This window comes from Oncorhynchus mykiss, chromosome 26, assembly GCF_057628025.1.
Source record: "Oncorhynchus mykiss isolate SJ-2025 chromosome 26, ASM5762802v1, whole genome shotgun sequence".
Classification (NCBI taxonomy): domain Eukaryota; kingdom Metazoa; phylum Chordata; class Actinopteri; order Salmoniformes; family Salmonidae; genus Oncorhynchus; species Oncorhynchus mykiss.
The window spans coordinates 7606871-7633320 of record NC_143047.1 but is presented as its reverse complement, the minus strand read 5'-3'; the positions used below and the strand labels follow the sequence as shown (position 1 = coordinate 7633320).

The 26450-nt window shown below is 43.4% G+C and overlaps 1 protein-coding gene across 2 annotated transcripts in view; it reads right to left on the bottom strand.

The window, feature by feature from the left end:
- Positions 1-26450, bottom strand: part of LOC110506086 (CD151 antigen) — a 91827-nt gene that overhangs the window by 18787 nt on the left and 46590 nt on the right. Inside the window, exons 6-8 of one of the 2 annotated variants that reach the window (XM_036963963.2) lie at positions 25985-26143; positions 24422-24508; positions 20898-22581 (exon numbers count right to left, since the gene is read on the bottom strand). In XM_036963963.2, the coding sequence (XP_036819858.1) occupies positions 22522-22581; positions 24422-24508; positions 25985-26143 (306 nt within the window). In that variant the 3' untranslated portion in view covers positions 20898-22521. Of the gene's footprint in view, positions 1-20897; positions 22582-24421; positions 24509-25984; positions 26144-26450 lie in introns of those variants that run through there. The other variant, XM_090221790.1, reaches the window with a different exon arrangement.

The following is a 26450-nucleotide window of genomic DNA, read 5'->3' as shown; positions in this document are numbered from 1 at the left end:
ATGTCAGTTTAGAAAATGAATCTAAATTCAATTCCCAAATTCAAAAGCTGTTCATTTTTAGCCCTGCTGCCAATAAAGGGGAATGTATTCACACAGGACGACAAGTGTTAGTTCGTAGTGACAATTTCACGTCACATCCTTTTAATCAATCAACTCTTCAAAGCTGGGCCAGGACATCCTGCGGATTTCCGTCTCTTCCCACAAAGTGGCTATCAAACGAGCACACAAACCAAAGCCAAAACAAATCATAAAAAAATGTATGTTGTCTTTTGTTGTTCAGCCCTGCAATCCGAGTATAAATGTGTGCTTGTTTTCATTGCTGAAGAATAGTGTTATAGCAAGGGCCAGGCAGATAAGTCAGCAATAAATAAAAATACCCAACGAAATGAGTTGGCACCCTATCAAAGTGGGTGAGTGCACGCATCTTGCCATATTCTCACAGCTATGTATTACAAGGCAGGACAGGTTAATGGCAGCAGCGCCTCACCGTGTCCAAGTCCAGCTCAATTCCCCTCTGGCTAGTCTTGCATGAGGATTAATGCGCCTGCTGCTTATGTGCTTAGCCTGGTTAAACAAGACTGAGTGCTGTGCTCACAGTGGTAAGTTTAGTCTAGTTTAACCAGGCTTCATTCATATGCATAGCCCATCTAATGAGATGTGGCCTTGTTCAGGTTCATTATGTTCTCTCTCTTGACTGAGTGCTTCTCTTCTGGTGTTTCTTTACCTGGTATGCACCCTGTGTGTTCTCACTAGGTGCACTTTCTGTGGTAACAATTTCTGTGAATCAAACCATCTGTGTAATCATGTATTGTGAATGCATTTAATAGCATCTTCTGGCACACCGTCATGCATTATTAGGCTTGCTATAAGCAATCGTAATTGCTTGCTGTTGTTTAAACGGCATTTATAAACACATAGCTATATATGCACTTAGTGCATGGCCCCTAGGTGGTGAATACCATTATAAGCCTTGCTATATACATTCATAACAGCTCATGTCTGTTGTGTTGATAATGCAACACTGTTGTGTTGATTATGTGATTAATAGTGACTGTTATTTCAGCACATTTGTAGATGTAACATGGGGGAAAAAAAATCTTCATTATGCAACATTGTTGGAAGAAAGAGAGAGGGCTGTATGGACGGACGTTGCGAGCCGCAGTTAGCTGCGAATGTGTCCTCCTACGAAGCACACTCACCCAGCGCTCTCCACTCCTACTCCGTGGACCCTGGCAGTACTTGAGCGGGCCCGTAAAGCAGGAGAGAGGTAAACACCACCTGTCAATGACTACTGTGTGTGGAGAAGACTAGAGACAATGTCAGGTACTGACTCTCAAAGGAACGTCAATGGCAGGAACTACATACAGTATATGACTCGCTAAACACTAAACATTACTTGGGAAAACAAGCATATTCCTTTTAATAGATCAAACTGAATAGGTGTTTTCCTAAATGTAATGTGAGAGATTGCGAGACCTGATTGATGGGTTGCTGCTTGGCCTGAGGAAATATAAAGTCCTGTAAAGTATTGGTGGGAGGAGGAGGAGGAGGAGGAGGAGGAGGAGGAGGAGGAGGAGGGGAGGGGAGGAAGTAGATTTACCTGCTGAGGGAGTCCTTTCTATACCATGTACCAAATGTATAACAACTTACTGTAGAACAATGCAAAATATGTTAGGATAATGTTTTTAAGTCCACATACAAAGGTAATGAGTCATGTCGAATAGGAGGGGTGGAGGCGAGCTATTGTCTGCTGGGCTGTAAAATTCCTGCCAAAATCTGCCCATATGTTCTTAGGGTTTTCAAGCATCCATTAATAAAACACCATATGCCACCGATTGACGTGCATTATATCTCCAATCAATGTTTGTTATGTTTGTTTACAGATGTTGGGTTTAGGATTTTTAGAATGCATTATATTGTTCACGGTCCGTTGATTTCAAGATGGGTGTTGGCTCGAGGGCGAAACGACCAGCACGATGTTCTCCATGCTTACATCTGCTTAGTCTAAGCCTTAGAGCTTACCTGTCCTCCGGAATGTTATTTCTACAAGTACACACATACATTCAAGTGGCGTGAATCAGAATCGGTCTAACAAGAAAATCTGTGTTTTCTCCACAGTGTACTTTGGCCGGTAATTTGCGGGGGATTTTAGGCTCTGTTTTTGTCAATACTTTTGTATTGAGTCAGTAGTAGTGCTGTTGAAATGAGGGATAATCTGTGGTCTTTGTTTTGCGCCTTTAGGTACTTAGTGTCTTTGTTACCCCAGACACAAAAGACGTATTAGTTTCATTTCACCAAAGCCACACTTGGCAATGGGGGAAAACGTCACAAACTTACTAATAGGCTTTTAAACACGGGGGGTTTGGCTAGTTCTGCAGCTGCTTGGCTTTCCCACAATTCCCAGGCGTGTTTACCATAATTGAATAGGACAGGCCTGAAATATTCAAATGAAACTTTACAATGAGGTTAATGTTAAAAAAATGTCTATTTCATTTTATTATGGCCTCAATTAACAACACATGTCCAACTACATTCCCTGTCCAGTGTCCATTGAGGCACACTCCCAAAATCTGCCTTCTGTCAAGGGTGTAGTGCATGAGCTAAACCTGTGTACACAATGTGCTAGTTGGAAGCTTAGTCAAGCTGTAACGTTGATGCATTTCGCTACACTCGCAATAACATCTGCTAACCATGTGTATGTGACCAATAAAATTAGATTTGACTCGGGAGTCAGGAAGCCGGTGCAGTTAGTGGGTTTAATAATAATGAACGTCGAACGATGCGAAACAAGAGAAACGGCTGACAAGGAAACATAACCAATACTGCCTGAAGAGTGATGCTAGGGAGTGCTAGATAAAGGGGTAGTTATCTCGGTAGTTATGGAGTCCAGGAGTGCCTCATGATGGAGCGCAGGTGTGCGTAATGAGGGTTGCCAGGTGTGCATAATGATGGGTTGCCAGGACTGGTGGTTAGTAGACCGGCGACATCGAGTGCTGGAGAGGGGGCGCGGGAGTAGATGTGACACAAGCATTATTCCTCAATGCAGACTGTGTATTGCCATGTGTGGTTCTCTCACTCAGCTCCGAGTGTAGGGGCTTGTATCATGTTCTTAAATTATGAATAAACTTTTTACTGTGTAATTATTCTTGGAAAGTGTAAAAAGTATCGTAATCACTCGTTACACTTCACTTGCCTTACACTAGGTAGGGTAAGGGTTAGAGCTCAGGTTATGGTTACAGCTGTATGTGAAAACGAGTAATTACAGTAGTTGTTGCACAGTACTTACAAGAGTAATTACACAGTTATAAGAACACTGAATTGTTACCCGACATGTGTTATTGTAATTAAGCATGGCCACTGTGTACATTATGACTGTTTTTTTACCACACAAGAACAGGTAAAGAACACAAAATCCAAAGCTGCATTCATTTTAGCACCACAAATGTCAAATACTGTACATCCTCAAATGCATCTGCGGGGCTGCTTATATTGGTCGAACTAAACTTCGCATTGAAACTTCGCATTGCAGAACATAAGGCTGCTATTTCAAACAAATACACAGACTATGCTATTGTGTGCCACTTCATCAAAGTCGACCAAGGCCCACCTTTCTCCCTGCGCTTTGTAGCCATAGAACACGTCCAAATTTCACCAAGAGGTGATATTGTACTTAAACTAAAACAAAGAGAGGCATTCTGGCAGTACTCAGACACTGTGGACCCAAAAGGGCTAAGCAATGATTTGTCACTGTCCTCATTTCTATAATGTTGTTGCCTTGATTTTTTGGGGTCCCAAATATCAGCTGTGTATATTTTCACATGGCCTACAAGACACGTTATTTATATTTTTTTATTTTGTGCCATAATTTGCCATTTAACCTTGAAACATATTATCATTATAAATGTTTTGAAATAGATGACAATTATTTTCTTCCATTGTTGTGTCTCAATGAGCCACTAGGCGATAAATAGGAGCTAAGTGCAATGGTCAGGTCACTCTGAGGAGGTTACGCCTGCTCCTGCTCCCTCCCGCCGGCACCGGTCCACTAACCACCGGTCCTGACAACTTTTATTATGCACAGCCGCTCCCCATCGTTATGCATACTTGGTCATACTTGGTCATTATTTACTCCGTGATCACATCAGTCATTAGAGAGTATTGTTTTCTCTCATGTTCTGTCCGCTTCTCATGTTTCTTCATTGGTATCGTTTCTTTACTAAACTCACCTTCTGCACCTGCTTCCTGACAGCATATATGTTACACAATACTACCTCTAAAAAAATGGAAGCATCTTCCAGACGGTCAAGGAACATGGTCATCTACTCCACCAACACCACGACCAGCTGGCGCAACTGGGTAAGGCCATGGAGGAGGTCCTCCGCGTTCTCCACTGCCTCGACACGACCAGCAAGGCTCTCCATACCTGTAACAGAGTGCCTCCTACCACGGGTAGTCACAGTGAGCCAGTCCTCCACCCTACCCAGCCGTCCGTCCAGGTCAGCGATGCCCGAGTGTCCCTTCCGGAGAAGTATGAAGGTACTCCATCGAAATGCTGTACACCAGTGCTCTCTCTACTTCGCCTATCAGACGGGAGCCCCCACCACAGAAGGTCTAGGATTGCCATGGTCATTCCTCTACTGACCAGTTGGGCGTTGGAGTGGGCTATGGCTGTCTGGGAGAGAGGAGGAGGAGGAGCTGGGTTCCTATTGGAGGTTCATGGCTCTATTCAGGGCGGTCTTCGACCATCCTTCAGAGGGCAGAGAGGGAGGTGAGTGACTTCTCCAAATCCTGAGGAATACGCCCTCACCTATCGGACTGTGAAAGTCTCCACACGGATGGAATGAGCCGGCGCTCCGCACTCTATTCCGGAGAGGACTGCGCGAAGAGGTCCAGTCGGTGTAGGCAAGTCGGGATGACAACCTATCATTGTTGGCCATCTGTCTGGATAATCTTCTTCGGGGAGCGCCGGTGCCCACCTCACCACTCGCCTCCCTCATTTGGCTGTCCGGATACTGAACCCATGGAGGTAGGGGCCACACACACCTCTCCACGGCAGAGCAGCTCCGCCGGAGACAGCTGGGGCTCTGTCCCTATTGTGGCCAGAAGGGGCACCAGCTTCAACAGTGTCCAGTGCGTCCTAACCGAGGGTCCACTAGAGCAGCGGGGCGGCCCCGTGATCTTCCGTCTCCCAGGGCAGGCCTGAGTATTTCATCAACATAATTTTCCGCCAAACCCTTTCTGGTTCCCATTTCACCTCAGGTGTTGTTTCTACAGCTCTAGTGGACTCCAGTGCTGCCGGGAATTTCATCAACCAGGCCCTCGCCTCCTCCATGAACATAACTTCATACCCTCTCTCCTCTCCGTTTCCTGTCCAAGCCCTGGATAAGCGATCATTGGGATCCGGCACATCACACCTCCACTCACCCTCAATGTAGGACTCATGCACCAGGAAAGCCTTCCCTTCCTCATCCTCACAGCACCCGTACAAATCATCCTCAGCCTCCCGTGGCTTCAACTTCATAACCCCACTATCACCTGGTCAAGGATGAGAATCACCGCCTGTGGACCAGGATGCCGGAGGACTTGCTTTCCCACACCATGTGGTTCCACGTTGGTGGAGGGTCCTGTGAGTGTCCTCCAGCTCATCAATCTGTCCTCCTGTATAGCTGGCCCCGTGTTTTGGGACGTAGATGTGAACATCCGTTAGGGTCTGGAGAGGGATCCCGCTCCTACCCTCCAGAGCGCATCTACGTCTCCATGGGGTGAGAGATCGGCTGTTGACCTGGGCACACACATCCCTCACCCCTGGACACCCAGGTATCATCGGCACCATCCAATCCCTCTCCGACAAATACTGATGGCCCACCTTGGCGCAGGACGTTGCGCACTATGTCAACTCATGCTCCGTATATTCCCAATCAAAGTCTCCCCTGAACGCTCCAGCAGGAAAACTAATCCCCCTTCCCGTGCATCAGTGGCCTTGGTCACATCTGTCCATAGACTTTGTAATTGATCTTCCTCTTTGGTTTTCCACTATTATGGTTGTTGCTGACATAATCTCTAAATCCTGCTGTTTTATCCCTCTCTCTGGTCTACCTACCGCTCTCCAGGTCACTGAGGCACAATTCCAGCAGGTCGTCCGGCACTATGGCCTTCCGAAGGACATAATTTCCGACCATGGTCCCCAATTTAACGTCACGGGTCTGGAAAGCCTTTATGGAGAAGCTGGGGTCCACGGTCAGCCTCACATCCGGGTATCGGCCTCAGTCCAACAGGCAGGGGGACGGGACCAACCAGGAGGTGGGGAGGACCAACCAGGAGCCTAAGGAGTCACTGCCAGGACTGGCAGGGGAAGTGGGCCTGATTCCTTCCCTTGGCGGAATACGCCCAGAGCGCACTCCATCACTCCTCCACCAAGCTGACTCCCTTCCAGTGCAGAAGGATCAGATGGACCACCACTGCAGTGAGGCGCCTGTGTTCCATCCTGGTGATCGCGTCTGGCTCTCCACCAGGAACCCCTGCTCCGCCTGCCCTGCCGGAAGCTGAGCCCATGGTTTGCGGGGCCCTTCAAGGTCCTTTGGATGGTCAATGAGGTAACCTATCGCCTAAAATTCCCCACAAACTACCGGATCTCACTCTCCTTTCATGTTTCCCTCCTCAGGCCGGTGGTTCCTGTTCCCCTGTCTGTTCCCCCGCGACACCCTTCTGCCTCCCCTGGCGGGTACTGTCATGCTTGCTCCTGCTCCCTCCCTCCCTCCGCCACTCGACGTCATTGGTCTACTAACCACCGGTCCTGGCAACTATTAATATGCACACTTGTTCCCCATCATTACACACACCTGGTCATCATTTACTCCGCAATTACTCCCCCTTTATTTAGCCCTCAGTTGACATCAGTCATTAGAACTGTTATCTCTCACATTCTGCCCGCTTCTCATGTTTGTTTATTGATGTCGTTTCTTTATTAAAAATTCACCTTCTGCACCTGCTTCCTGACTTCCAGAGGAAGACGTCGAAACGTCAGTCACCTGTCCACATCCTATAAAATGGATTAAAGTGAGCAATAAGAAATCAATCTCTGCCTTTTTTTTGTGTTGAGTGCTCCAACTCCATTTTACCTCGAATTTGTCCTTTTGGAAGTCTTGGTAAGCCCTTCTCATGATTTTTGTCATTGTTGTTGAGCACCCCTCCTTTCCTTTGTTTGCTGAAGCGCGAAGGCCCACCTGAACTCTGTGATATTGTAATGTTATTCACATATTGGTCACAAGGAATACATTTAGGTTAGAATTATACAAATTAATTCTTGGGAGTGCCTTAAAAATATTGGACTGTACCAATATTGATTTTCAGGACTTATCTCTAGTTGGCCCGCTAGAGATTGGCACTTGAAATAATTTTACTATTCAAATAATTTCAGGGCATTTAAAAAATATATAAATTAAAAAATATATATAAATATGTAGCTACTGACTCTCAAGCAATCAGAATAATGTACTGTAAATGCACACGGCAAAGGTAAACAGTAGACATAATGCCTCCAGACAAACTAAACACCTTCTTTGCCCGCTTTGAGGATAACACAGTGCCACCGTTGTGGCCCGCTAACAAGGACTGCGACCCCCCCCCCCTCTCCTTCTCCGTGGCCGACGTGAGTAAGACATTTAAACCTCGCAAGGCTGCTGGCCCAGACGACATCCCTAGCCGCGTCCTCAGAGCATGCGCAGACCAGCTGGCTGGCGTGTTTACGGATATATTCAATCGCTCCCTATCCCTGCTGTCCCCACATGCTTCAAGATGGCCATCGTTGTTCCTGTAGCCAAAAAGGCAAAGATAACTGAACTAAATTACTACCGCCCCGTGGCACTCACTTGTCATCATGAAGTGCTTTGAGAGACTAGTCAAGGATCACATCGCCTCCACATCACCTCCACCTCCGCCTTTAATGGGCCTCCCCCAGGTGGTGAAGGTAGGAAACAATATTTCAACTTCGCTGATCCTCAACACTGGGGCCCCACAAGCGTGCGTGCTCAGCCCCCTCCTGTACTCCCTGTTCACCCATGACTGCGTGGCCATGCACACCTCGATCGGGAGCATTCTGTCGGGCTGTATCACCGTCTGGTACGGCAACTGCACTTTCCTCAACCGCGAGGCTCTGCAGAGGTGCAGTCTGCACAACGCATCACCGGGGGCAAACTACCTGCCCTCCGAGACACCTACAGCACCCGATGTCACAGGAAGGCCAAAAATATCATCAAGGACAATAACCACCAGAGCCACTGCCTGTTCACCCCACAACCATCCAGAAGGCGAGGTCAGCACAGGTGCATCAAAGCTGGGACCGAGAGACAGCTTCTATCTCAAGGCCATCAGACTGCTAAACAGCAATCACTAACTCAGAGAGACTGCTGCCTACATGGAGACTCATATCACTGGCCACTTTAATAAATGGATCACTAGTCACTTTAAACAATGCCACTTTAATAATGTTAACATATCTTACATTACTCATATCATACTGTACCTTATACCATCTATTGCACCTTGCCTATGCCTCTCGGCTATCCATATATTTATATGTACATATTCTTATTCCATCCCTTTAGATTTGTGTGTATTAGGTAGTTGTTGGGGAATTGTTAGATTACTTATTAGATATTACTGCACTGTCGGAACTAGAAGCACAAGCATTTCGCTACACTAACATCTGCTAACCATGTGTGTGTGACCAATAAAATTTGATTTTTTATTTATTTTTATTTTTTACGGTAGTTTGAAAAGCAACAGCGAAAGAGAAGTCAGATTTTCGCCATGATATACTGACTCTGTTACAAAAAAAAATTCTGGTGAGTGTTTTGCATTGTGTCAAGTTTTGTGGAAACTCTGTTAGGTGAGCGTCCTGTGATTGCTACTCGAAGTGGGGGAAATAGCATACTGATGTCAGGGCAGCCTGGAGGGAATGTAGTATGACAAATATTATGGTATGTCATTGTCAGTAAAAATGTCACAAGGATCATTCTTTATGAACACTCACTCAAGTAATTGAGTACTAACGTCCGTTCGGATATCCGGATATTCGATTAACCATGCCCATCCCTATTGGCCACTGCCAAGTTAAATGGGAGTGCCATTCAAATCTTGGAGCAAAGAGATGCAACTTCCACTTCAGGGGACTGCCAACACCCCAAGGGAGCCGGCCAGCAGATGCGATCATCAGTCTTTCTGATACAATCAACCAATATTGGTCATTGCCATTATAAACTGGGTGGTTCGACCCCTGAATGCTGATTGGCTGACAACCAATTGGCTGTATACCAAGGTTATGACAAAACTTTTCTTTTTACTGCTTTCATTACGTTGGTAAGCTGTTTATAATAGCAATAAGGCACCTCAGGGGTTTGTGGTATATGGCCAATATCCCACGGCTAATGGCTGTATCCAGGCACTTCGCGTTGCTTCATGCAGAAGTGCAGCCGTTAGCTGTGGTATATTGGCCATATACCACACCCCCTCTGGCCTTATTGCTTAAATATATCAGTTGCTGTCTAACCTAACAGCAGCAGAAGGTGATGGATGGCCCCACTCTCCTTCCTCCCCATTCTTACTGATGCCAGCCCTTCTTTAACCAATGTGTCTGATAGGTGTTTTTTTAATAACACAAGATGTAATTTAATGTATACAATATGTTGACTGTAGCATGTATTGGCAGAGAAGGACTATGTCACACAGGCTTTCAGATTTGACAGATTCAAGGCGGTCCTTTCGGCTCAACGGTCTCTCTCACGAAGAGTAGAGTACAAACTGAATAAATGTTTTCAGGTTACTTTTCAAAGCATGTTCAGAGACATTTATACAGTAAGCCATCTCTCAAGTCTCCAGGCTGCTTGTTGGATGAGATCGGTTTTATTTGCAGTATGCAGCTTTGTACGGTGTGACCAAAATCCGTTTGTCATCCACAGCATCACAATAAGAGCATTAGGAGACGACTGTGTGTTGTTGTGTTTCATGAGACCAAAGGACACAGAGACACACAACAATGCTGCTGTTTGGTTACAGTTCGATGATCCCTTCGGGGGGGGGGGGGGGGTCAAGGCTTGTGTAACAGTTTTGGGATCGGAGCCCTCACAGTGCGTGACATGACCAAACCCTTGAAATAACAACTGTCACAAAGCCTGTCCTTCAAACATCCCATGAGCTGGATACAGTACACAAAGGGACAGGGGTCACTCTGGAAAGGAGAGCGATAAGTGTTAGAGGTCATAGGCTGAGAGGGATATTGAGTAGTGCAGGTCGGCTCAGTGTCAGAGGGGATGCTTAAAATGAGCTCAGTGGAAAGGATCAGGTTAAAGGTCATAGAGATAGATGCACATACAGTACCTGTTTGTGTGTGTGTGTGTGTGTGTGTGTGTGTGTGTGCGTGTGCGTGTGCGTGTGCCTGTGTGTGTGTGCATGGGTGCGTTTGGCATGCATGCCTGTGTGAGTGAGTGAGAAAGAAAAAAGTAAGTAAAGCCCCCTACTCCTTTACTTAACAAAAAAAGAGGCCCTTCACCTAGATTTACAAAATTCTAAATAAATGATATTAACACTGAATGATCTGCATCCATTCCCCCAAAAAAAAGAAAAACAACATTTAACATGATTGACAAATACACCACATCCCCTAGAATCAACATGACAAGCTATTAATCATAGCCTGTCATTTTCCACTCCCACAACACATTCAAAGTCAAACAGATACTAACCTCTGGCTGTCTATGCCCTAAAAGCAAATGTACAAACACTAGGTCATCCACAAAGCAAAGGCGTTCAGAGTCATCCCTTGTACTTTGCACGACGATGTCATCTCTGTATTTTGGGGGACGAAACAATGCCTACACGCCAAATTGATTTGATGGACCCTGACAGGGGTGTTCATAGAATAGTCTGCAGACGGGGCAAGGGCCCCTAAAATACAGAGATGACGTGTAAGAAAAGAAAAAAAAGGGGCATGAATTCAAATTTCACCAAAGTACTGTATAATCTAGCAGCCCCATAGACAATCATCTGGATCTATTTAAACCTGCACTGCAGTTATCCTGTGCCTCCAGAAATCATTTAGCACATCCCCAACTGCTCCTTTTTGTCATATCAAAACACGGTTTGTTGTGGTTAAACCAGTCAACATTGTCAACCTAATCACATTACTTGCCCATTAACAATGTTGAACCCTATACATAAACTCAGTGAGTCAGTAGCCTTTAGTAAAAGGTCTGGTCAAAAATAGAGCTTTCATCGTGATCATGATGCAAATTATTACTCGGAACCTACAAATCACACAATACGTCTTGCAAATGAACAGAAGGTCAAAGGTGGGGTGAGTTATAGCGGGGTTGTTGCGGAACCACACTCGGTGATGAGTAACCTTGTCTGGGACCTAAAAACATACCTACTGTAGCTCAGCAGGCTAACACAGTCTTGTGGCAAGCAGGAGAACCAGGTTAGAATCCTGATCAAACACACATGAACAACCACATTGCAGTATTGCACCGGCATAGCACAATGTTAATGCATCTAAATATCTCCCACTGAATTAGCCATAAAACCATAATGACGTGAGTCATGTGTCTGCCTAGGCAGTTATACTGTCAATGCAGATAGGATGCACAACACTACGTGATGGATGGATGGAGGCAGAGTTCAATGAGCTGGGGACGGACGAAAGGATGGCAGTCAGGCTGCTCCGTCAGAGTCAGCCCTCACATGTCTGGCGGTTTCCATATAGGCAGCCAGAGAGATTTTGTTTTGCAAGGCTGATTCCTGTATGAATCAGCCTGACCTACATTAGATATCATTAGTGCCTGCTCTCTTCCACTTGTTCAAAATTACAGCCATCTAATTTGGCTTCTCCAGGGAGACGCCAGGGGCTGATTCCATGAGTCTGTTCTGGAACAAACCAACACAGCAGGCCAACAGATCCTCCATCACCAGGGTCGCATTCAGTGTAAAAGCGCATGCAATGGAAAAGCGCACGCAATGGAAAAGCGCACGCAATGGAAAAGCGCTTTGAAACGCAATCCAGCCCTGTTTCAGTCCTCTTCCATTTGGTACCAAATTAATACAACCAATGCAAGTTAAAAATCTGACTTATTGTCGGAATGTATATATTTTTTATTACAAAAACGAATCAACTCAAAATGTAAGATAGCATGTGAGAAGACCTTGTTTTCAAATTAACATTAACAATTAACATTTAGAGGCAGTCTCGACAATATCACTCTTGGAGGTCTAAAATCTAACTTGAGATCAACTCACTCACTCCAAACTTAAATATGGTAATGCGTCAAATGTCAATTGGTGCATATTTCAAGTAAGTAAGGATTTGACCCTCTATGAAATACTGTACCTTAAATGCCGAAGAGTTGGAAAATATCAAAATCAGCAAAAAAATATAAGATCATTCCCCTTCTGCATACGATGCTGTGTGTCTTTCTTTGCGTGAGTGTGTTTCATCGTTGACTGATTGACATCACAGTATGCTCACTCTACTAGAGTGAATAAAAAAAGAATAGGCACTCACAACAGGCCCCCCCCCCCCCCCATTTTGAAATAGGTCTCCAAAACGAAAGAAGGGTATGACTGTGTTGGAAACAGCGCGGTTGTTTGAAAAGAAAAATGAGTTTGAACCAAGCATGAGTAGAGTGCTGGAGGCCACATGACCGAGTGAAATGAAATCTGGGGGAACTGTTGTCGTGTTTTCCATTGTGCATCTCGTCCAAAAATCACATTACAAAGGTGGACCACTAAACTAACCTAGCCCCTCGTACACCCTACACATACACACACATTGGATAATAAAGTTGTATTATACTGTATTATATTCTGACACACACACACATGCACGCCCACCCGCCCGGGCGCACACACACTCAGTTAGAGCAGTGACAGCTTCCATCCCCCCCCCCCCCAGCCAGGAAAGCTACAAAGGGTGCAAACGACAACACATCTGCACAAGGCATGGGCCTTGCATTCACTGCAGACAGACTCCCTACCACAGCAACCAAGCTGGGGACATGAGCACGTGATAAACGGTTTGTGGTCTGTCTAACATGTCTCATCATCACTATTGAGTTGGCGTTATCCAATGAATATCATGTTTTTATATGTTGTCTGCTTTCCAAGCAGAAAGTGACACGAACAGTTATGGCTCCGTTTTCTAATGCTGTTGGAGTATGTCTAGATAGTTTTGTGCGCAACACAAAGACAACAGCATTTTTCTAGCTTTCCATTCTTTCCAGTTACCATAGGAATGAATTCAGACCATGGAACAGTTTGGGAGTTTGATTGTACTGAATTTCCTTCCAAATCATACGTTTCCAATGTATGAACAGAAAACTGCCCTCTTTCATCTTTCAAATGCATCTGCTGCTCTATTCAAAAAATATGGTCTGTTTACATATAATATCACACATTTAATATATACACTACCATCTTGAAAAAACACAGACTTAAAAAAATGACTTTAATGAAACAATTCAATTACCAACACTAATATCCCATTTATGTCGCTTCCTGCCTCCTCCTCTGATCTTGTTCTTTGAAACCCTCCAATGGGCATGCTAGTATCGGAGCGTAACCATAAACCGAGGGATAGAAGTCGAGCTAGTCTATAGGCTTCCCCTACGCCTCCTACACACAGTCGGGTCGCCCTCCATCTCCCACTGCCTCAATTATATAACCTTAATGCAAGAGACAGCTTGACTGAGACATCACGGGCCCATCTTGTGATTGCAGTTTAATTCAGCATGCTTTGGAATTCATTCATTACCATGTTGAGGGAGCCGATGACCTGTGTGTTCGGGAGTGACTCATGTGGAAGGGGAGGAACTGGCCTAAGGGGGAGGCCAGTTCCCTCCCTCCCTCCCGCCTGCCATCCCTCCTTGCCAGCCTGCCCTGCTTGACTACATTAACCTCCAACCCCCTCCTCCCTCCTTTCCTCATTTACCCTCATCACCTTCTTTGTGCCCATGTACCATGCCCATGTGGGGGGTGGGCATGTGTGTGTGAAAAGGGGGGAGAGGGTTAGGGTTGTGGGGTTCATGGTGCAACAGGTCAGCCCAGCCCGGGTTCTGTGTGGCAGAAACACAATGGTGGAGGTGCGGGCTCCCAGAAATCTTTGGTATAGCGTCCGTTCGGGCAGAGCGGGCGGACGCAAGTCGTCTCACTGCCGGCCACTGGAGTCTGCGGTGACAAATAGAAGCGGACGGGTTCTGCCCCAGCGGTGTTCCCGCTCTCCCCTCCGCTTTCTCCCTCAATGACACAGAGAAGGGAAGCACTATAGTCAGATCTCAGCAGCTCTCTGCTACCCAGGGCAAAAATAAACATCTGAAATATTGTTCTCAAAATAAATAGTATGTCAATTCGAAAAGTGAGTCACGTTTGAAACATCTTGAAGTACATCTAATGAAGGCTTCATTAAACACACTATACTGAACTAGTGTTGTCTCTGGGGGTGCTCTTGAAAAACTCTGAAACGGACACAAATATTGTCCGTAAATTACCTCATTGGACAGAAAGGGCCAGACCGCCCCACTCATGAGCAAAATATTTCACAAAATCATAACATTTTACAATGTAATTACATATCATATATATAGGTGACATAAACGTTATGCCACATTTGGCTAGGGCACACTAGACAAAAATACCTTGTGTCACCCTATCCTCTTTGTAGCAGTGTTTTGGCTAGTCTGCAGGGAGCTTGAGGGCTGCCATCATGGCTCAAACTCGAACACTTAGCAGAGCCAGTCACTCTCCAATTGGTGAAATGTAAATAAGTTACATAATCAGCACCAAAATGTGAAGTCAGCGCTTCACAACACCCTTGATAACAGTGTAAAAATAGCCAAAAATATAATAAGTAGTCCTAATGTTGAGGCAGTCAACTGAAGTTGGACCAGACAGAGTGGAAGGAAACTGATAATTGATGGATCTTCTTTCAGGGATAATGAAGCTTGTCCTCTTCCCCGGTCTCATGTTCATCATCCACTTTGTGTTGCGGACCCCTTACTGGGATTGTTTTAGTCTGTGTGTTTATGTGTTAGTTTTTAAATGTGTGTGAATGCATTCGGTATGTTTTTAAGTATAGGACATTGAGAATATGTTCTGAATAACATGTATGGACATTTCTACTTTTTAATGATGGATAGTGTGTCTCTGTATAATAAACACGTGTATGTGGGCCTGTGTGTGTGTGTGTGTCTATTAATAGCAATGGCAACGTCTCTTTGGGTGAATGTATGTGTGCAATGTGAATGTAGTTTATGAGGCTAGACAGGCTGAGCCTTGCAGATATGTAGATTTATTTCACGACTAAGGTTGAAATAGATTTTCTTCACGCTAGATATTTCAATTAAATTTCAATTTCAAGTCTGCAGCTCGACAGCCAAAACAAGAGCATCCTTTTTCCCCCCATTTTATAGACTGAAGGCTGCCATCTACAGGGCACAAGATAAACATACACAAGTCTCCACTGAATTATGCAAACGTACTGTATCTTAAACAGTAGGCCTCAACTCCGTAAATCCTAAATAAATTAACACATGGCCAGCTTTTTCATAACGGTCTTTTCGTGAAGCTGTATAAAAAAAAAATACATTCAAAAAATACAACTCTTTTAGAATTTTGAATAAGATGGAAGATGTGCTTAGGTGACACACACCTCTGTGTCGACCCTCTTGCACACCATGACCCAAGACCCCTCCCCCTGGCTGGTGAGTTACCCTGAGGGGGAATGCCTGCGGGGACACCGAGTCTCCGTCCCTGTTACCAACCTCTGACAACAACTCCAGGACAAATTATACAAGCACGTTATCGACCACTGTTTGTTTCACCACCTGTCGCTATGGAAACAACAACACCTTCCAATAAAGGTCAAAAGTGAGGAGTATAGAAAGAGAGCCCCACCAAAAAATAATTTTCAAACACGTTTGACCTACAGGTCAAGATACACTGTTTGGCGTGGTGGGTGCAAATTACTGGACAACTGCCCCGTGAGGTATGCTTCTGTCCGGATGAAATATTTGCGAATTTCATGCATGGCATTTCTAGCGTGCTGATGGTGCTTGATTTAGGGCTTCGGAGTGTTGGACAAGTAACCAGCATTCTACTGGCAGCAGGGCTTTCATCCAGAGAAACTGCAGAATGGCAATATAATCAGTACATTTAAACTCAGATGTTCACAATTCCTGACATTTCATCCTAGTAAAAATTCCCTGTCTTAGGTCAGTTAGGATCACCACTTTACTTTAAGAATGGGAAATGTCAGAATAATAGTAGAGAGAATGATTTTTTTTCAGCTTCTATTTCTTTCATCACATTCCCAGTGGGTCAGAAGTTTACATACACTCAATTAGTATTTGGTAGCATTGCCTTTAAATTGTTAAACTTGAGTCAAACATTTTGGGTAGCCTTCCATAAGCTTCCCACAATAAGTTGGGTGAATTTTGGCCCATTCCTCCTGACAGAGCTGGTGTATCTGAGTCAGGTTTGTAGGCCTCCTTGTTCGCACACGCTTTTTCAGTTCTACCCACACATTTTCTGTTGGATTGAGGTCAGGGCTTTGTGATGGGCACTCCAATACCTTGACTTTGTTGTCCTTAAGCCATTTTGCCACAACTTTGGAAGTATGCTTGGGGTCATTGTCCATTTGGAAGACCCCTTTGCGACCAAGCTTTAACTTCCTGACTGATGTCTTGAGATGTTGCTTCAATATATACACATTATTTTCCAGCCTCATGATGCCATCTATTTTGTGAAGTGCACCAGTCCCTCCTGCAGCAAAGCACCCCCACAACATGATGCTGCCACCCCCGTGCTTCACGGTTGGGATGGTGTTCTTCGGCTTGCAAGCCTCCCTCTTTTTCCTCCAAACATAACGATGGTCATTATGGCCAAACAGTACTATTTTTGTTTCGTCAGACCAGAGGACATTTCTCCAAAAAGTATGATCTTTGTCCTCATGTGCAGTTGCAAACCGTAGTCTGGCTTTTTTATGGTGGTTTTGGAGCAGTGATTTCTTCCTTGCTGAGCGGCCTTTCAGGTTATGTTGATATAGAACTTGTTTTACTGTGGATATATATACTTTTGTACCTGTTTCCTCCAGCATCTTCACAAGGTCCTTTGCTGTTGTTCTGGGATTGATTTGAACTTTTCGCACCAAAGTACGTTCATCTATAGCAGACAGAACGTGTCTCCTTCCTGAGCGGTATGACGGCTGCGTGGTCCCATGGTGCTTATACTTGTATACTATTGTTTGTACACATGAACGTGGGACCTTCAGCCGTTTGGAAATTGCTCTCAAGGATGAACCAGACTTGTGGTCTGCAAATGTTTTTCTGAGGTCTTGCCTGATTTCTTTTGATTTTCCCATGATGTCAAGCAAAAAGGCACTGAGTTTGAAAGTAGACCTTGAAATACATCCACAGGTACACCTCCAATTGACTCAAATGATGTCAATTAGCCTATCAGAAGCTTCTAATGCCTTGACTGTTTAAAAGGTACAGTTAACTTACTGTATGTAAACTTGACCTACTGGAATTGTGATACAGTGAATTATAAGTGAAATAATCTGTCTGTAAACAATTGTTGGAAAAATGACTTGTGTCATGCACAAAGTAAATGTCCTAACCGACTTGCCAAAACTATAGTTTGTTAACAAGAAATGTGTGGAGTTGTTGAAAAACTAGTTTTAATGACACCAGCCTAAGTGTATGCAAACTTCCGACTTCAACTGTAGATAGAATCCAATGGACAATTGTCTTCTTCCTTTTCCCCCAACACCCCGAGACAGACAGATACACATTTTGAAAGCCACAGGATCAGTCGATGTGCAGCTCCCATGGATGGGGAGCACCAACCTGGTCTCAGGGAAATTCATAGGACTTGGTATGTTAATCTCTTCCCTCCATTAAGTACAGTGTAATCCAAACTTCAGCAGGGATTCCATTTTTCCTGGCAGAATATTTGGGAACCCCATTTTAACCTTGAGAATTACTCTCAACCCCACCCCAAATCTAATGACACCCTAAAAATCTGCACAATTCGATTTTTACATTAACAAATAACCTTCTAATCTCTATTCAAAATTAAAGAAACCAAAAAATGCATTTACTCAATCAAATGACATTTTTTTCAAATATTCTTTCTTAAAATGTTTTATCTTGTCCCATACTGTTAATTTTTTGTTCCCGAAACAAATGACAGATTTGTTTATTTGGTGGTGGGGGGGGGGGGTGAACACATTGCAGTTCAACCCCGACCCAACTAGGGGTCGCAACTCCACATTTGAATACCACTCATTTAGTATGGTGTGTTAGGTCACATTATGAATTGAATAGGGGTCTTACAATATCATACGAATTAGAGGTATAGTATCATACATCTTACCTGGTCGTACAGTAGCATATACATTGGTGACGTATAGTATTATGGTATAATTTATGTAGCAGGTTAGGTGAAAAGGGTTAGCTAAAATGCTACAGTTGTCCCCAATGTGACCCAAACACGCAACCTTTGGATTGCTAGTCGTTTGCTTTATGTAGGTGATCAGAAATACTGTATGTATAGTATATTCCGCAGGGGCGCAACTTTCACTGAAATTGCATTTTTGTCCCCCCAAAAGCTTTATCATTAGAATGTGATACAAAACGAGGCAACGGTATGGTTTAGGACCATGCGGACGCCTCCGAGCGGTCCGGTAGGCTGTTTGTGGAGTGTTTATCAGACTTAATAAAATGTTATGTCCCCCCCACTTCTAAAACCAAAGTTGCACCCCTGATATTTCGTATGGCTCGGAGTCTAGGCTGGTTCTACAGATGGTCAGCCTCAGAAGGCATCCTACATTGGTCCATGTGCTGCATTACTTTTTATCCAATGAAAATTTTAAACAATTTTTTTCCCCCCTTTACACGCTTTGCCTCTAAGAAACTATTATAGTCATGATTAGCAAACAATGACTCACCTTGCGGTGTTCACATGAATGTGTGCTATTCAAAAGACCTCGATTCATAATTGGCTTATTGTCTATAATGGACGGATGTTGTTATTTTTTCTGGACATTAGCACAGTAATAATTAGCGCAGTGTAATTTGACCTTTACTTAAAAGGTTTTGTCATATTACGCAGGGGGTATGTTCTTTAGCGTGTTACGGTAGGTTCAACAGAGGAAATCCTTGTTCACCTACAGAATTCATATTGAAGATTTGGAGGCACTCTTTCCAGTTGTTTTCATCAGACTGTGTCACAAGGGACTAAGCTCGAGAATAATACTGTACATTCCAAGATAATTATCTGGCAAGTGCTGCCTCCTGGTGTTTGGAAAGAGTGATTGCTTTTTGGGCAGCTGCTGCTGAGTTCATTACAGAGACCCACAGACTGTGTTTACACTGGCAGCCCAACTCTGATATTTTCTGTAACTAACTATTTTGACCAACCAGATCAGCTCTGAAAAATATCTGATCTTATTGGTCAAAAGACCAATTAGTGGAATAAATGTCAGAATTGGGCTGCTTGTGTAAACGTATCCACAGTAACAGTTATGAATTATGAGTCGTATAAGTAAATCGCATGGCCTGAAAGTCAACAACTTGTAATACAGCGTCTCAACGTCGGCTTACATGTCAGTTCTCCTCTTGTCAGAGGAGACAAGAGGGACATGGCCTAAATGGCACATAATTCACAAGCACAATGCAGTTAGATTAGGTTATTGATATTGGGGCTATAGGTTAATGTAAACTGGTTCAACTACAAGAAGGCTGCTATGCCAAGGGGGGTCCGGAACTCAGCACATTTAATTAAAAAAAAAGACTAATAAATATATTTTCAGTCAACTTATCATCGCATACTAGGCTTGGGCGGTATACCGTGGTATTTGGAAATCGCCACAGTATGGTTTTTCCAATAGCGTCAATACTGTTGTAACTATTTTTTTAAAAATCAAAAAAAGGTTCCTCTACATTTAATATTTGTAGCTACTTTTTAAGTAAATACCTGCAATCAACTTGTGCAATATGTTAGAAGATAAAGCAGATTGCGTTTTTCAATTCACTGGTCACATTATTATACATTATGAAGTTGACCATAGTTCCCCAGAAGAGTTGAGTCAGTCACATCTGTTTGTAAGTTTCACAACTGGAGAAAGCAGGAGCAGGTGAATCCAGCTGTGAATTGACAGGGGTCCCGTCCCGTTGTATATTGACAGACCAGTTTTTTGTTGTTGTTGCTTCAATCGAGTGATCAGGGACGTGCAACTACAGTTTTCCTTCACAGAAAATACATTAGTGCAAAACATTGGAGAGAAAATATCTTCAGTTATCAGATGACAACAGAAGTGCAACGCTATTTGTCTGGCAGCCACACAAGTAGGCTAAATCAGATTACAATAAAAAAGGAAGGATTTTTTTTGCATATTTCTGTTTATCATAGAAAGAATGTAACCAGCTACTTTTCCCTAAAGTTTTTCTTCAAGTTAGAAATCACAATAAGCATTTTAGATCTGCGTTTACAAAACAAAGCAAGATATTTCTTATGAGTTTAATATTCTTTCTTCCTGCATGAAAAATGAAGAATTCTGAAAGTTAAACTAAGTTATCTAAGTGGCTGAATTAATAAGGTGACGGGGGAATCATATTGTGTTGGTTTTCCGCCATGTTTGAGAAGTCAAAGCTCTTTGGATGAGTTATCTGTTCAGCTGCCACTGCTATCTTTTCAGCCTGTCTGCACCCCCCTCAATCTGGGGCTCCACGCAAGAAAATTACAGGCCTCTCTCATCTTTTTAAGTGGGAGAACTTGCACAATTGGTGGCTGACTAAATACTTTTTTGCCCCACTGTACACCTTGTTAATTTACCTGAAAACATAGTCAAACAGGTTAAATTGTGTTTATTTCAGCTAAATACTTCCATGTATAAAGGAAAACCGACAGAAATACAGCAGTTTATTCGTTTGTGGCGTCTTTGAGGCACACAAATCCTCCTATTGGTCTGTTAAATACACAATAAAATAACATTCAATGTTTGAATAAAAGCAAAACTTAATAAAAAAATGTATCTTCAAAGGCACACAAAGACAATCAGAATATATACTGAACAAATATAAAAATGCAACATGTACATGTAAAGTGTTGGTCCCGTGTTTCATGAGCTGAAATAAAAGAGCCCAGAAATGGTTTAAATTCCTTTTTGTGAGCATTTCTCCTTTGCCAAGATAATCCATCCACCTGACAGGTGTGGCATATCAAGAAGCTGATTAAACAGCATGATCATTACACAGGTGCTGGGGACAATAAAAGGCTACTTTTAAATGTGCAGTTTTGTCACACAACGCAATGCCACAGATGTCTCCAGTTTTGAGGGAGAATGCAATTGTCATGCTGACTGCAGGAATGTCCACCAGAGCTGTTGCCAGATAATTACATGTTCATTTCTCTACCATAAGACATCGTTTTAGAGAATTTGGCAGTACGTCCAACCGGCCTCACAACCGCAGACCACGCCAGCAAAGGACCTCCACATCTGGCTTCTTCACCTGCGGGATCGTCTGAGGGGGGAGGGGTGGAGTATTTCTGTCTGTCATAAAGCCCTTTTGTGCGGAAAAACACATTCTTATTGGCTGGACCTGGCTCCAGTGGTGCAGGAAGGGGTGCAGGCCCACCCTTGGCTGCACCCCTGCCCAGTCAAGTGAAATCCATAGATTAGGGCCTGTTGAATTTATTTCAATTGACTGATTTCCTTCTATGAACTGTAACACAGTAAAATCTTTGAAATTGTTCCATTTATATATTTGTTCAGTATACATGAAAAAGGCATGCAGGAGTAGTCAGTTTGATATGATGTTACACAAAGTCAGTGTTGACGACAACTTTGGCATAAGTGTAGAAATCCCTTGAGTTAAAACAGAAATTTTAAAAAATTCAAATAAACTAACAATTAAAAAGTTGAGAGAAACAGTGTGAAAGGCGTGTGTAGATGTATAAATAGCTACTTGATGAAAAATAATGTGTTGCTATGGTAATCGGCCCCAGAGGTCAGTTCTCGCTCATTAAGCCACAGTCATGAATATTGCAATGTTAAGGCAAGCTGTTCTCATGCACGGGCCATTTTGGTCCACTGATCTTTACATCACACTCGGTTACACCAACTGCTCTGTTGTTGCACACTACCAAAATATAGATCATTGTGGATCCGATAGCATGTAACGGCTTGCATAAATCTGATTCTCCATTTTATGGGGGGGGGGGGCCCTTGATTTGTTGAATCAGGGGAGTTAGTGCTAGGCTAGAACCAAAATGGTCCCCCCAAGGAATGGATTAAGAGACACTATCATAAGTGCATCCTTGACCATTACACACATTGTCATATCATCATATCATGTCATCTTCTGTTTGCGTGGCACAGTGGTAGACCCCATGACTAAACGGGTCGCTGGAATATGATGACACTGGGTGGCAAAGACTAGACCCCTCCCTTTTCCTTCTCTTCGTGTTCTACTCTCAGTAAGGCTCTGCCTTCAAACTCCGATATAGACAGCAAGTAAACACCATCCCCACAATCTGAGAGAGAGAAGAGAGAGAGGAGACAAATACACACACACACACACACAGTTGAAGTAGGAAGTTTACATACACTTAGGTTGGAGTCATTAAAAGTCATTTTTTCAACCACTCCACACATTTCTCCACAACAATTGTTTACAGACAGATTATTTCACTTAAAATTCACTGTATCACAATTGCAGTGGGTCAGAAGTTTACATTCACTAAGCTGACTGTGCCTTTAAACAGCCTGGAAAATTCCAGGCTTTAGAAGCCATGGCTTTAGAAGCTTCTGATAGGCTAATTGACATAATTTGAGTCAATTGGAGGTGTACCTGTGGATGTATTTCAAGGCCTACCTTCAAACTCAGTGCCTCTTTGCTTGACATCATGGGAAAATCAAAATAAATCAGGCAAGACCTCAGAAAAAAATTGTAGACCTCCACAAGTCTGGTACATCCTTGGGAGCAATTTCCGAATGCCCAAAGGTACCACGTTTATCTTTACATACAATAGTATGCAAGTATAAACACCATGGGACCAAGCAGCCATCATACCGCTCAGGAAGGAGACGGGTTCTGTCTCCTAGAGATGAACTTACTTTGTTGCGAACAACAGCAAAGGACCTTGTGAAGATGCTGGAGGAAACAGGTACAAAAGTATCTATATCCACAATAAAACAAGTCCTATATCGACATAACCTGACAGGCCGCTCAGCAAGGAAGAAGCCACTGCTCCAAAAACGGCATAAAAAAGCCAGACTATGGTTTGCAACTGCACATGGGGACAAATACCGTACTTTTTTGGAGAAATGTCCCCTGGTCTGATGAAACAAAAGTGGAACTATTTGGCCATAATGACCATCGTCAGGAAAAAGAGGGAGGCTTGCAAGCTGAAGAACACCATCCTAACTGTGAAGCACAGGGGTGGCAGCATCATGTTGTGGGGGTGCTTTGCTGCAGGAGGGACTGGTGAACTTCACAAAATAGATGGCATCATGAAGCCGGAAAAATATGTGGATATATTGAAGCAACATCTCAAGACATCAGTCAGGAAGTTAAAGCTTGGTCGCAAATGGGTCTTCCAAATGGACAATGACCCCAAGCATACTTCCAAAGTTGTGGCAAAATGGCTTAAGGACAACAAAGTCAAGGTATTGGAGTGCCCATCACAAAGTCCTGACCTCAATCCTATAGAAAATTTGTGGGCAGAACTGAAAAAGCGTGTGCGAGCAAGGAGGCCTACAAACCTGACTCAGTTACACCAGCTCTGTCAGGAGGAATGGGCCAAAATTCACCCAACTTATTGTTGGAGGCTTGTGGAAGGCTACCCGAAAAGTTTGACACAAAGTTAAACAATTTAAAGGCAGTGCTACCAAATACTAATTGAGTGCATGTAAACTTCTGACCCACTGGGAATGTGATGAAAGAAATAAAATCTGAAATAAATCATTCTCTCTACTATTATTCTGACATTTCACATTCCTAAAATAAAGTGGTGATCCTAACTGACCTAAGACAGGGAACATTTACTAGGATTTAAATGTCAGGAATTGTGAAAAACTGAGTTTAAATGTATTTGGCTAAGGTGTATGTAAACTTCTGACTTCAACTGTACATGTTTCAGTTGGTGCCAGCACATTTCAACATATATGCCTGAGGCCACATAAGAATACACGCTTAAGTGATTCAGTGTCCACATAATTCAGAATGAAACTGAAAAATGACTTTTGGTTGCTTTACACTTCTACCATTACTCCTGAATTTCCAGAGACCAGGGCAAGGATTCTGATGTTTACGGTGGCCATCTTGGGTCATCTCTGTGCTGTCAAACAGTGAAATGGCTTATTTTTGCTCACCTGTACACAGGCGATGCCCACGCCCACCGCTCCAATGATCTTCAGGTGGTCCAAAATGAAGTTTTCCAGTTTAGTGATACAACCCCCCTGGAGAGAGAGGAAAGTTGCGTGTGACTTAAGGTGACTTTCAATCTTGATGTTAGCCACGGGAAGTAAGGGGGCTGAGGGTGCTGCAGCACCCCCTGAAAAATCTGAATTAAAAATATATATTAACAAATAAAAAAAATATATACTGGTACTGTAGAATTGCTTTGTTTTACTAAAGTAGTGCACTGGGCCTTTACTAGTATCAGAGGGCCGATATAGACTTCCGTAGCACGGGCAAAAACCTATTTTCAGCATCTGGGCTTTGTAGAAAAAAGGTAGTTGTATAATTAAGAACAGTATCTTGTGGGCTTCAATAGTTGGAATTGTAATAGTCGTTGCCCTGTCTTTTCCTCAGTGATTGTCATTCTAATGGAATCCAGAAAGAACAAAACCCTGTCCTCAAACATTTACGTCAAAAGGTGCAAAGTTATGGGCAAAAGACACAAAACATCCACGTCAAATGAAATATTTTTCTGGATCAAATAACATGGAAAACAACCACGTTTTATGCAGTATTCATTTACCATCCTTACAAACCACTTAAAGTAAATGACTGTATTTCACATAGGCTGGTCATCTCGGTGTGTACCTGTATCGCCATGAACAATGCACAATAGAGAAATAGAGTACAATGAGACATCAAGTGGTTTGTGATGATGTGGCTCAGTTGGTAGAGCATGGCACTTGCAATGCTAGGATTGTGTGTTCGATCCCACATTTATGTACCCACTACTGTAGGTTGCTCTCGATGAGAGCATCTACTAAAAGTTAAAAAGGACTGAATAGACCATTTCAGTTCACATAGAAATAAGCTGCATTTGCAATGTATTTCAAGAAACTGGAAAACAGGCACGTATTTTTATATTCCACAAGTATTATCAGTTCATAGTGGTGTAAAATACTTAAGTAAAAATACTTAAAAGTACTACTTAAGTTGTTTTTTGGGGGTATCTGTACTTTACTATTAATATTTTTGACAACTTTTACTCCACTACATTCCTAAAGAAAATAATTTTTACTCCATACATTTTCCCTGACACCCAAAAGTACTTGTTACATTTCGAATGCTTAGCAGGACAGGAAAATGGTCCAGTTCACACTTATCAAGAGAACATCCCTGGTCATCCATACTGCCTCTGATCTGGAGGACTCACTAAACACAAATGCTTCGTTAGTAAATGATTGTCCAAGTGGTTAAGTGTGCCCCTGGCCATCCGTAAAAAATATTTAAAAAAATGTGCCGTCTGGTTTGCTTAATATGAGGAATATGAAATGATTTATACCTTTTCCCTTTACTTTTGATTCTTAGGTATATTTAACCCCCCCACGAAAAAAATGACAGCACACCAACCCCCAAAGTACTTCCCGCAGCTATGATCTTGATACACAAACCTGAACTCAAGCAGAATTTGCACTATGAATTGCAAGCACTCTAACACTCAACAACACCAGCTGCTCCCTGTATCGGACGCTCACCTCCACTTTGTAGATGTTTGATGGGTGGTCCCTGTGGCCGCAGCCCAGCGTCTGGGTCTTACAGCAGCTGTCCGGCACCAACCTGCCATCCGCCTCGTTGGTGCGGATCCACACGCTCTCGCCCCAGTCCGACGAGCTGTTGCTGCCACAGCACTTAAACTGGCGGGAGAGGGAGAGGAAGAGGAAGAGGAAGAGGGAGAGGGAGAGGGAGAGGGAGAGGGGATGAGAGGAGAGGAGAGGAGAGGAGAGGGCATTTCACAAACAGGGTGGTGCATGCTTTCCCAGTTGTCTTGCAGTTGTTTCAGAAGAGGAGCTGAATGATACTTAGTTCAGGAACCAAATCCTTATACAAAACAACGGGCTCTCTTTCAAATCAGAAGGTTTCATAATGACGGGTTACACGTAGGGCTAATAACATACTGCAACCATGCATAATGAAAACACATATCAATGCCAGTGTAAATAA